The 12260-nt window shown below is 49.5% G+C and overlaps 1 protein-coding gene across 1 annotated transcript in view; it reads right to left on the bottom strand.

The window, feature by feature from the left end:
* Nucleotides 1-12260, bottom strand: part of CCDC13 (coiled-coil domain containing 13) — a 37049-nt gene that overhangs the window by 13994 nt on the left and 10795 nt on the right. Inside the window, 7 exon segments of the mRNA XM_068145883.1 lie at nucleotides 720-856; nucleotides 1664-1870; nucleotides 3736-3912; nucleotides 4619-4783; nucleotides 7150-7254; nucleotides 10220-10336; nucleotides 10614-10700. Of these exon segments, the coding sequence (XP_068001984.1) occupies nucleotides 720-856; nucleotides 1664-1870; nucleotides 3736-3912; nucleotides 4619-4783; nucleotides 7150-7254; nucleotides 10220-10336; nucleotides 10614-10700 (995 nt within the window).

Raw genomic sequence — 12260 nt, 5'->3', positions numbered from 1 at the left:
CAGTGGCAACTTGATGACAAATGTCCTCTTTCCTCAGAAGACACTCTCAAATCCTCACTGCTGATTAGCCCATGGACTCTTTAGAACAAACCCAGCATTTTAACTGGAAAGGATCTAATTGCTCTGCTATTATGGTGCCTTTGCACAACCAGAGTGACCAAGAGTCAGCTCAGTGTCAACAAGCACCACACTTACTGCTGCATTTAGGGTAATTTACATGGTCCTCAGTGAGGTTTTAAAAAGGGTGTTGGTGAAGAACAGAGAGTGTGGTGAGCTTTCAACATCTCTGCAAGGAAATCCTAGTCAAAGCCCATGCAGTGATTTAAGTAACGTGGCAGTGATTTAGTGCTTACCTAAAATGGTGTTTTGTATTATTTCACCACCTCCTCTCAGAAGTCTGCTCTTTGCAAGCCCAGTTTGTCATAAGAGAGAGCAATCACAGGCAGTTAAGATAACCAGATAAACAGCATCTGAGCTGGAGAAAGGGAATTAGCAGTACTACCACCATGCCAAATGTAGTCATGCCTACAAGTCTGTGTATCCTTCTCTCTTCCAGGAGCAAAGTCCAAGAGATAATGTGATCAGAGATTCCCATCTACTGTAAACAGGCTGCCAGAGCTGTTAGCACACAGCACTTGTGGGTTGATGCCTTGTCTGGGAAAAGCATGCTTCTGAACAGCTCACAGCAACTTCAAACACTGACAGCAGGGTCTCCTTACCGAGCAGATCCAATCCGTCCACCCTGCCTGCTGTCTGACGCCAGAGGACTAAGCAGAGTGAAACCTGGATCTTCTGAGTGCTCAGAAGGTGGTGGATCAGCAGCTCCTGAACAGTTCCACTGATGGGCAGGCTCCCTCTGTAAATGTTGGAGCAGGTTATAACATCCATCACACAGCTCAAAGGAAAATAGCAGCACTGATGCCTAATTAGCAGCTTATGATTATTGCTTCAAGCATGCCAGAACTTCTGGGTTTATAGGACCTCCTCAGAAAGTGTCCATTTGTTTCTGCCCATTGCAGGATGGAAACAAAGCTTTTGGCAGGCTGATGGACTGGCTCTCCACTCCTATGCCTGTGCTCTGGCAATGGTGTCAGCTTGCAACACTAGCCCACAAAAGGTGAAAACATTTTTACCATGCTAGTCCATAAGGGGCCAACCTTCCCAATTCTTTCATCTTCACCATGAAATGTCCATATGTCTGAAACCCATCAGATCCTGGAGATCTGAGGGAGAGGAAGTTCTTGAAGTGCTTTATAGTAGAGGAGGCTGACTTATTAGGGCTCCCATCACCCCATGAGGGCTATCATGGCAGTCAGCTGATGTTGGCCTCATCTACGTTTGCTTCCTTGCTTCCTTCAGCAGCTAAGGATGCTGAGTGCTGAGGAGTGCCTACTGCAGCCCAACCCTTGCTGTCAGACATGTGGCACAGCCTTGTGCTGAAGCCACATGTGGATGTGATTGGCATTTCTGTTTTCTGTTGCTTGAAGAAAAGCCACATACAAAACAGAAAGAAACTGAAGAGTCACAGGAGAGAGCTCCTGCTGCACCATTCCATCAGGAGAGTGCCAGTAGGGCAGATATCAAGCCAGCAACCATCTCAAAGAGAGAGAGAAGGAAGTGGAAGAGCAGATCTAAAATGATTACAAAGCTCATTTCTTCTGACCTGGAGTGTGAGTTGTGCAATTTCTGCCTCCAGCTCTTTAACCTTCGCTTCTCGTTCAAGCAAGCCCTGCCTGAGCTGCTCTATCAGGCACTCTGATCTCTGAAGCTCATTGTTGAGGCGTGGGGATACCATCTGCTGGGGCTCCTTGTACTTCTCATCCTGCTGGCTCAGGTGCTGCAAGATCTCCTGCATCTGCTTCTGCTGGCTCTGATAAAACACAAACACTGAGTGAGATCTTCAGTGTGGTGCACAATGATAAAGGTTCTTCTGAGCAGGGCCTGTTCTGGTAGGACAACAGGGGATGGCTTGAAACTGAAAGAGGGGAGATTTGGACTAGATATAAAGAAGACTTTTTTAATGCTGAGGAGAGTGAACCACTGGTTGCCCAGAGAGGTGGGAGATGCTTCATCTCTGCAACCACTCCAGGTCAGGTTGGCTGAGGCTCTGAGCAAGCTGATCTAGTTGAAGATGTCCCAGCTCACTGCAGGGGAGTTGGACTAGATGAGCTTTAAAGGTCTCTTCCAACACCAAACATTCTATTTTTAAATGTTGTTTGTTATTGTAACTGGGGAAGACCATTTAGAAGCATGGCAGAACAAGAAGGTCCTGCAAGTGCAGAAGAGCAGCCATTTATTTCAGCATAACTGCATCCTGAGTCCTTGCTAATATTCTTGGCTTTGAGGAGGCCAAATCCTCTCAGCTCAGGCTACTGCAAGTGAATGTGCCCAAGGTTTAGTACTCATAGTTCAGGTTGGTTTCTTGGGGCTGTGCAATACACCAAATTAAAGTGTAAGACTGCAGGTGTGCTAAGAAAAACCTCCCAGTGGAGCTGAAAGCAGAACAGTGGATACAGTCCAGCTTCATGGGTCAGGAACGAAGCCCTTCCTCTACCTCCCAGACAATCCCATTCCAATCATTCTGCAGAATGTTTCCTTCACTACTTGCAGCTCAGAGCCACTTGACTGCAACTGCATCCTGCCTGGTGCTGTCTTAGTATCATAGTATCACAGTATCAGTCAGGGTTGGAAGGGACCACAAGGATCATCTAGTTCCAACCCCCCTGCCATGGGCAGGGACACCCCACACTACATCAGGCTGGACAGAGCCTCATCCAGCCTGGCCTTAAACACCTCCAGGGATGGGGCCTCAACCACCTCCCTGGACAACCCATTCCAGGGCTTCACCACTCTCATGGGGAAGAACTTCCTCCTCACCTCCAGCCTGAATCTCCCCACCTCCAGCTTCATTCCATTCCCCCTAGTCCTATCACAACCTGAGATCCTGAGCAGTCCCTCCCCAGCCTTCCTGTAGGCCCCCTTCAGATACTGGAAGGCCACAATTAGGTCCCCTGAGAGTCTTCTCTTCTGCAGACTGAACAGCCCCAACTCCTTCAGTCTGTCCTCATAGGAGAGGTGCTCCAGCCCTCTGCTCATCCTCGTGGCCCTTCTCTGGACACCATGCAGCACCTCCACATCCCTCTTGTAATAGGGGCTCCAGGACTGGACACAGTACTCCAGGTGGGGTCTCACCAGGGCTGAGTAGAGGGGGAGGATCACCTCCCTTGCCCTGCTGGCCACACTTCTCCTGATGCAGCCCAGGATCTGATTGGCTTTGCGGGCTGCAAGTGCACATTGAGAGCTCCTGTTGAGCTTTTTGTCCACCAGCACCCCCAAGGCTCTCTCCTCAGGGCTGCTTTCCAGCCAGTCACTGCCCAGCCTGGATTTGTGCCTGGGATTGCCTCGACCCAGATGCAGGACCCTGCACTTGCTCTTATTGAACTTCATGAGGTTGGCCTGTGCCCACCTCTCCAGCCTGTCCAGGTCCCTCTGGATGGCCTCCCTTCCCTCCAGCGTGTCTGCTGCATGTCTTACAGCCCTTTGCATGATCTGATCCCAAATGAAGGGCTTCAGCTGACTAGGAAACCTCTGGCTGACACAGCCTGATTCATCAGGCCCCTGCATGCCCTAAGGTTGTCTGTGTCATCATGTCATTAAGTGACACCATGTTTCCTCACTTCTAGCAGAGGGCTGATCTGCGGGCTGCTGGGACTGACAGCAAGAGTCAGGCTGTACCAGCAAGGTGTCGATGAGCTCGTCATCATGCTTTCCTTTTTCCAGCAGGGCTATGATCTGGCCCTTCAGGGTCTTCACCTCACTGCACAGTACTTTGTTCCTGGCTTTTGATGCCTCCAGTTTATTTTTCACTTCCTCGTGGCTCCTTTGGAGTGCCTCATGTTCCCCAGTGAGTCTCTGCAGTGAGGCAAACACACAGGAAATGAGGGTTAGAGCCTAGCACCGAGCCCCAGCTGCTTGGGTGAGCACCACACATCACCTGGTAGGATATAATAAGTGGAAGTGGCATACCAGATGATCACTCATCCTGTTTGGATACACTCTTTGTACCTGCCCCTCTACACTGCACTGGTTAGGCCACACCTTGAGTCCTGGGTCCAGATCTGGGCCCCTCAGTTTAGGAAGGAGGTTGACTTGCTGGAAGGTGTCCAGAGAAGGGCAACAAAGCTGGGGAGGGGTCTGGAGCACAGCCCTGGGAGGAGAGGCTGAGGGAGCTGGGGTTGCTTAGCCTGGAGAAGAGGAGGCTCAGGGGAGACCTTCTTGCTCTCTCCAACTCCCTGAAGGGAGGTTGCAGCCATGTGGGGGTTGGTCTCTTCTCCCAGGCAACCAGCACCAGAACAAGAGGACACAGTCTGAAGCTGTGCCAGGGGAGGTTTAGGCTGGATGTTAGGAAGAAATTCTACACAGAGAGTGATTGCCCATTGGAATGGGCTGCCCAGGGAGGTGGTGGAGTCACCATGGTTTAGTTGATTAGATGTTGTTGGATGATAGGTTGGATGCGATGACCTTGAAGGTCTCTTCCAACCTGGTCTGGTCTATTCTACTCTACTCTACTCTACTCTATTGTACCCAAGCAGGACTCTGGCAGCTCACAGGGTTTTACCTCCAAAGCGTCTTTCTTGTCTTTTTCCAAGCTGCGAATCTTCAACAGGTTCTTCTCCTGGGGTGACAGCTTCCTTGGATCAGTAAGTGCCAGCAAGCCCACACCAAGCTCACTCAGAGATGCTCTGCTCTTGTTTTGAGCCAGCTGACTCTCCAGCTCTCGAACCTAAGGGACAACAGTGACAACTCCTGCAGAGTTTTTACTAGGTGTACAGTGGTCCAGCACCAAAGGGGACACAACCAAAGCAAACTGAGTGCAGCAGCATGCTATCTCTTGGCATTGTCTTGGCTAACTAACACAGATCAGTGACCTTCCAAATGTAACTTTGCTAACAACTCTGCAGATGCCTAGGTCATCTGTGCAGGGAGATGTGACATCAGACCTACAGGAAACTCAGTACACAGGAGAGATCTGTGCCCCATTCCATTCCATTCCATTCCATTCCATTCCATTCCATTCCATTCCCAGGCAACCAGCACCAGAACAAGAGGACACAGTCTCAAGCTGTGCCAGGGGAGGTTTAGGCTGGAGGTGAGGAGAAAGTTCTTCACAGAGAGAGTTGTTAGCCATTGGGATGTGTTGCCCAGGGAGGTGGTGGAGTCAGCATCCCTGGAGGTGTTCAAGAGGGGATTGGATGTGGCACTTGGTGCCATGGTTTAATTAGTCATGTGGTGTTGGGTGACAGGTTGGACTTGATGATCCTTGAGGTCCTTTCCAACCTTGTTGATTCTATGATTCTATTCTACATGCAGAGGCCAGGCAGACACTCCAAAGTCTCTTGAATGCCACTAAACATGGGTGGGCAACAGAATAACATCTCAGATCTCCTCTTAAAGGGCAGACACCCACTCACCCATATACATTTAAGCATCCTGAGCTTTAGCAGAATCACCACCCAGGATGCCCACAATCAAAGGCACAGTTCATCAGCCTGAAGACAGGTACCCAGCCCTGGTTTAGCCATGCTGGGAGGCATATATGGCACAGGATCTACAAGACATCCATACTCCACTGGAGGGACAAGTAGGTCAGAGCAACGCCCTACATCTGGCAGTAGACAGCTCTGTGTAGTCAGGTGAACTCAACCCCTGCATCTCAGCAATTCCCTGCAGAGTGCTTTTAGCTAGTAGAAGGAATCTACTTAAGTTTGCTCTAGTTGATGTTCCCTGCTCACTGCAGGGGGTTGGACTAGGTGAATTTTCAAGGTTGCTTCCAACCCAACCTATTCTGTGACTCTGTGAAATGGGCACTGCTACAGCACAGTTCCTCTGCCCTGTTCTGGAGGTGTCTTCTAAGATAAGCTGCAACCTACCACACTTTTGATCCAGGGGCTGTATTTACAAGATCCCCACTGACTGCAGAAGGGGCCTGAGGAGACTGGCTCAGAAGGAAACTTCCACATTAAAGCATGTACAGTCTGCAGCTACATCCCAGCCAGGGCTCTAGCAGAAAGAAAGTGGAATTTGCTGAAGGGAAAATAAAGGTTAACAATTTCAGACAATTAGAGTGCAAAAAACAACCTCACAGCTTGTTGGCATCAAATCAAAGAGCAGAAAACCTGGGGGGGGGGGGGGGGGGGGAAATATATATCCAATTGTCTTGAGAGAGGTTTCATTTAAGATGCAGTGAAAACTGCCTCCCTGTCTGGAGCTGACATTTCAGCCAGACTGTGCCCTTCAGAAGATTCAAGGGTTAAAGATTTTACTGGTGTTCCTAAGGGAACAAAAAAAAGTCTTATCTGGCCTCAGTTCTTCCCAGCTGATTTCTGGCACTGAACAAAGGTGTCTGAGTCAGAGCGTGGAGACTGACAGGGCTCCTTCAGCCCTCAGTGGAGGGAGATACCTCCAAAGCATCCTGGGATTTGAACCAGGCTGCCATAGCTCTTCAGGGTCACTGGACTCTCTCCTTTCACAGAGATGGTAAAGGTTCCCAGCTTCAATGCTGAAGCTTGCAGGTTTGCAATGGACTGATGAATAGCTTGCAGGAGCTCTGACACGTTTAAAATTGAACAGCCCACTGCCACATGTGCACACAGAAACACATCCAAAGCCTTACAAAAGTGACCAGAAAAGTGTTTTCTTCCGAGAGTTGCTCTTTCCAGCACAGGGAAGACTGGCCATGTATGACAGAATCAATAAGGTTGGAACAGACCTCAGAGATCAAGTCCAACCTATTACCTAATACCTAACACCTCCTGACTAGCTAAACCATGGCTCCAAGTGCCACATCCAATCCCTTTCTGAACACCTCCAGGGACAGTGACTCCACCACCTCCCTGGGCAGCACATCACAATGGCCAATCTCTCTTGCTGGGGAGAACTTTCTCCTCACCTCCAGCCTAAACTGGCACAGTTTGAGATTGTAGTTGAAGCAAACACTGTTTGTACTGGGGCCCACCTCAGAAGCAGGAACAGATGTCAAGAAATGCTTCATTCAGGACTAGCAGTGTCTTTGCCTTAAACTGGAGCAATACCTATACTTGGATGGAGCATCCCAGCCCCCAGCTGCCACCAGGCAGGCTTTTAACTCACCTTGCCTTGGAGAACAAGAATTTGCTGAGCTCGTCCACGCCAGCTGCCAGAATTGCTCAAGAGACTCTGAATATTCACATCTTCACCAACTTCATTTGCTAAAAGCTATGGAAAAGGGAATGGTGTCATCAGTAAGGCTAGGCTGAAACACATGCACTGGGGAGAGGGGAGAAGCTGTCCCCTAGCAGCAAACACAGAGCTCTGCATCTATGCACAGTGGCCTGGATCTGATACTTAGCATTCCATGAGAAGTTAGCTCTTCCTGACCATTACAATACAGCCTGCTGATGGTTTGGAGTGAAGGGGTAACAGGAATGGCTTCACTTACAATTTGGTGTTTTGATAAGTTTGAGCATTGTCACACAGAATCATAGAATGTATTGGGCTGGAAAGGAGCCTTGAAGGTCATCTTGTCCAAGCCCCCTGAAGTGTGCAGGGGGTTGGACAAGATCAGGCTGCTCCATCAAGTCTGGCCTTGAATGAGGCCTCAATCACATCCCTGTTCCAGTGTTCCACCACACTCACTGTAAAGAACTTCTTCCTAATGTCCAATCTACATCTGCCCTGCTCCAGTTTCAAACCATTGTCCCTCATCCTATCACTACAAGCCCTTCTAAACAGTTCCACCCCATCCTTCCTGTACTCCTGCATCAGATATTGAAATACTGTTATAAGGTCTCCCCAGAGCCTTCTCTTCTCCAGGCTCAGCAACCCCAGATCTCTCAGCCTGTCCTTGCAGGAGAGGTGCTTCAGCCCTTCTGTAGCCCTCCTCTAGATATGCTCCAACAGGTCCCTGTCCTTCCTGTGTTGGGGGCCCCACAGCTGGTCACAGCACTCCAGATGAGGTCTTACCATGGTACAGCAGAGTGGCAGAATGACCTCCCTTGGCTTGCTGGCCACACTCCTTTGGATGCAGCCCAGCACACAATTGGCCTTGTGGGCTGCAAGTGCCCACTGCTGGCTCATGCCCAGCTTCCCATCCACCAGTACCCCCAAGCCCTTTTCTGCAGGGCTGTTTTCAATCTCATCACCCCCCAGTCTGCACTGATAATGGGGACTGTCCCAACCCAGGTGCAGGGCCACAAGGCTTTGTCCTTCACCTCATTCAAAACATGACCCCCTGTTTTCTTGCCTGCCTCTGGAGAGTGCCAAACTGCATTCTCTGTATGCCAAACCAGGCCACTGTCAGGAACAACCCCACAAACAAAAGGTGGTGGTGGGGGGAGGGCAGATTTCAAACTCATCACCAAGACTTACTAAGCATTACTAATGATTTTCAGCACCCCTAATTGGTTTTGATGCAATGGGTACTTAGCTAGAAGTAAAGAGGAGCAGAGATATTGTCTTAACACAGCCCCTTGCAATCAGGAAGGGAGCCAATCCCCCTCGCCCCGTTCCGCCGCCGCCGCCACGTTGAGGAGAGCTAAAGTTAGTATGAGGAGCAGTTAAATTATTTATAAAAAGGTCAGCAGTGTTCTATTTATAGGAGCATATTCTCTACTCTGATCTGCATTGCAGGTCTTTTGCACAGAGTCATGAAACCAAAGGAATCAGAGCACGCAGCGAGGCTTTAACAGCCCGTCGCGAATCAAAGGAGGGAAAGGTTCCCCTGCGTGGCGCCCCACCAAACATTTAAAGATGTGCTTCACTTCCACTTTGTTCCTTTTGATCCCATGGGCTGCCATGGGACTGGAGCCCACATTAAAAGTAAATACATAATTAAATGCAGTGGAAAAGAGGAATGGCCCTGAAGGTGTGCATTGTGTCCAGTTCTGGGCCCCTCGGTTTAGGAAAGATGTTGAGTTGCTGGAAGGTGTCCAGAGAAGGGCAACAAAGCTGGGGAGGGGTCTGGAGCACAGCCCTGGGAGGAGAGGCTGAGGGAGCTGGGGTTGCTTAGCCTGGAGAAGAGGAGGCTCAGGGGAGACCTTCTTGCTCTCTACAGCTCCCTGAAGGGAGGTTGTAGCCAGGTGGGGGTTGGTCTCTTCTCCCAGGCAACCAGCACCAGAACAAGAGGACACAGTCTCCAGCTGCACCAGGGGAGATTTAGGATGGATGTTAGGAAGAAGTTCTTCCCAGAAAGAGTGATTTGCCATTGGGATGTGCTGCCCAGGAATGTGGTGGAGTCACCATCACTGGAGGTGTTTAGGAAGAGCCTGGATGAGGCACTTGGTGCCATGGTTTAGTTGATTAGATGGTGTTAGGTGATGGGTTGGACTTGAAGATCTTTTCCAACCTGGTCTGGTCTGGTCTGGTCTGGTCTGGTCTATCCTATCCTATCCTATCCTATCCTATCCTATCCTATCCTATCCTATCCTATCCTATCCCAAACCTGGTTTGCTGACCCTGGACTTTCAAATATTAAAGAGTCTGTATCCAGACAACAGACACAGTCATGCAGCTGTGGTGACAGAGCCTGAACTCTGTATCCATGTGCACTTTTGGGCCCATCAATACAAGGACATTGAGGTGCTGGAGCTTGTCCAAGGAGTGGCAACAAAGCTGGTGAAGGGTCCAGAGCACAAGGCTTGTGAGGAACAGCTGAGGGAACTGGGGTTGGTCACCCTGGAGGAAAGGAAGCTGAGGGGAGACCTTCTCACTCTCTACAACTTCCTGAAGATGCTTGAGTGAAGTGGGGGTTGGTCTTTCCTCCCAAGGAACAAGTGATAGGACAAGTTATGCCATCAGAGGCTTAGGTTGGATACAAGGAACAATTTCTTCCCCATAAATGGTTGTCAAGGCCTGGAGCAATCTACCCAGGGAAGTGGTGGCAGGCGGCTCCCTGGAGGGGTTTAAAAGCCACGTAGATGTGGTGCTGAGGGACATGGTTTAGTGGGGGACTTGGCAGTGTTAAATTTACAGTTGGATTCAGTGATCCTGAGGGGTCTGCTCCAATGTAAACAATGCTATGGTTCCATCATTCTGCATCTTCCCACTGCAACCACTGCATCCACGTCCTCTTTTAGCTCCCTACAGCTCACTGGAATACTCCATAGAGGCTGATCAAAGCTCAAAAGCAGCCTCCTGATTTCACTTTGCACAGGCTCCCAGCCACACTGTCGTGCAGCAGTACCTTTTGGGTCATCCTCAGCTCCTGTCTTGCAGACTGCAGCAGGTTACGATACTCTACCACTCTAAAGTTGGCCGCGGTTACTTTCTCTTGCAGCGCTTTCACCTCCGCGCTTTCAGCCTTTGAAGGGGAAAGAAGAAAGACTTGGCAAGAACAGAACCCTCAGGGAAAAACTGCTGTGATTGAGATCCACAGATCCATCAGGAGCACAGAACCTTTTTTTCCCCCTCTGGGCTCATGCAAATGCCTAATTTTGGGGGTCACAGGTAAAGTACAAACAGAGCAATCTGCTCACAAAACTGGTGACGAGGCCTTGCTGCAAGGAGAGGACTGCACAATGGGAGACAACTAAGTGTCAATCAGCTTCTGATCTCCCCTCTTCAGTTACAAGTCATACCAAGTTTCCTTCTGTTAGCTTCACAGCTGACTGCTTGATTTCTCCATCACCACCACATGAATGTATTTTCTCCATGGCTGTCTGTAGCTGGAAACAAAAAGAGCATTGCCATTATTGAATGAATATAGCAAAGAGACTGGATGCAAAGAAGTACAACATGGACGTGGAGTTCTTTCAGGGAAACCCCCCAACAGCTTGAATAGACTAGACTAGACTAGACCAGACTAGACTAGACCAGACCAGACCAGGTTGGTAAAGACCTTTGAGATCAAGTCCAACCCATCACCCAACACCATCTAATCAACTAAACCATGGCACCTCTGCTTTGAGCAGCAATTCCTGCCCCTTGGTTGCTTTGAGTTTGATTTCCTTCCCTAAGATGTCTGTGGTCCTTTTTTTTCCCTGGGTCAATAGCTGACAATATTTTAAACTCCTGTTTGACTAATGCTCATTACACCTCTGCAGGAGGGGATTAAAACCACATTGATTTCTCCTGAAATTATTCATGGCTTGTTCTCCCCCTTGTGTGATTTTGTAGCTCCCCCAGCTCCCCCTGATATTTCTTAACCAACCTGCCAACTGCTTGACAAGACCCTTCTGACCAGAGACCACACTCTGGATGGGAATGTTTAAATCTCATCTACCACTCCTTGATCTTTCAGGGAGCTAGGGGACAATTCAGGGAGAGGTATAATTAATGATGATAAGTGGTTGTGAGGGATGGAGTCAAAACGTGTTTGTCAGCACAATAAACATAATTAATCCATTCCAGTGAAGCCTCCAAAGTGCAAGGGGGAAAAAAAAAGCATTAAAAATGACCCAAAATTTTAACAGAACTGTGCAAGGAGGAGCAGTGAAGAAAGTAAGCACTGACAGCAGGGCATCTAATGCTCCCTTCAGCAGTCACCTGAGGAAAATCAGTCCTGTGCAAGGAGGAGCAGTGAAGAAAGCAAGCACTGACATCAGAGCACCTAATGCTCATTTCAGCAGTCACCTGAGGAAAATCATTCCTGTGAAAGGTCAGCACACATCAAACAGGTCAACTAAACCAGAGAAATGACTTTGCCCAAGTGAAGCCTGGCTGCCTTATCACAGAATCACCGAGGTTGGAAGAGGCCTCAAAGATCATCGAGTCCAACCTGTCACCACAGACCTCCTGACTAAACCATGGCACCAAGTGCCACATCCAATCCAAATCCCCTCTTGAACACCTCCAGGGATGGGGACTCCACCACCTCTCTGGGCAGCACACTCCTATGGCTAACAACTCTCTCTGTGAAGAACTTCCTCCTCACCTCCAGCCTAAACCTCCCCTGGCACAGCTTGAGACTGTGTCCTCTTGTTCTGGTGTTGGTTGCCTTGGAGAAGAGACCAACCCCCACCTGGCTACAACCACACTTCAAGTAGTTGTAGAGAGCAATGAGGTCACCCCTGAGCCTTCTCTTCTCCAGGCTAAGCAACCCCAGCTCCCTCAGCCTCTCCTCACAGGGCTGTGCTCAGGGCCTCTCCCCAGCCCCATTGTCCTTCTCTGGACACATTCAAGTGTCTCAATGTCCTTCTTGAACTGAGGGCCCCAGAACTGGACACAGGACTCAGGGTGTTATGTAGGATATGGTTTGTTACTCTCTCACTTCTGGGAGTATTTAG

The sequence above is a fragment of the Melanerpes formicivorus genome, unplaced genomic scaffold (genome assembly GCF_026170545.1).
Source record: "Melanerpes formicivorus ecotype bairdi unplaced genomic scaffold, bMelFor1.0.p_v2 SCAF_13, whole genome shotgun sequence".
NCBI lineage: Eukaryota > Metazoa > Chordata > Aves > Piciformes > Picidae > Melanerpes > Melanerpes formicivorus.
Note: the sequence above shows the minus strand (reverse complement) of the source record. Positions and strands in the feature narration are given on the sequence as shown.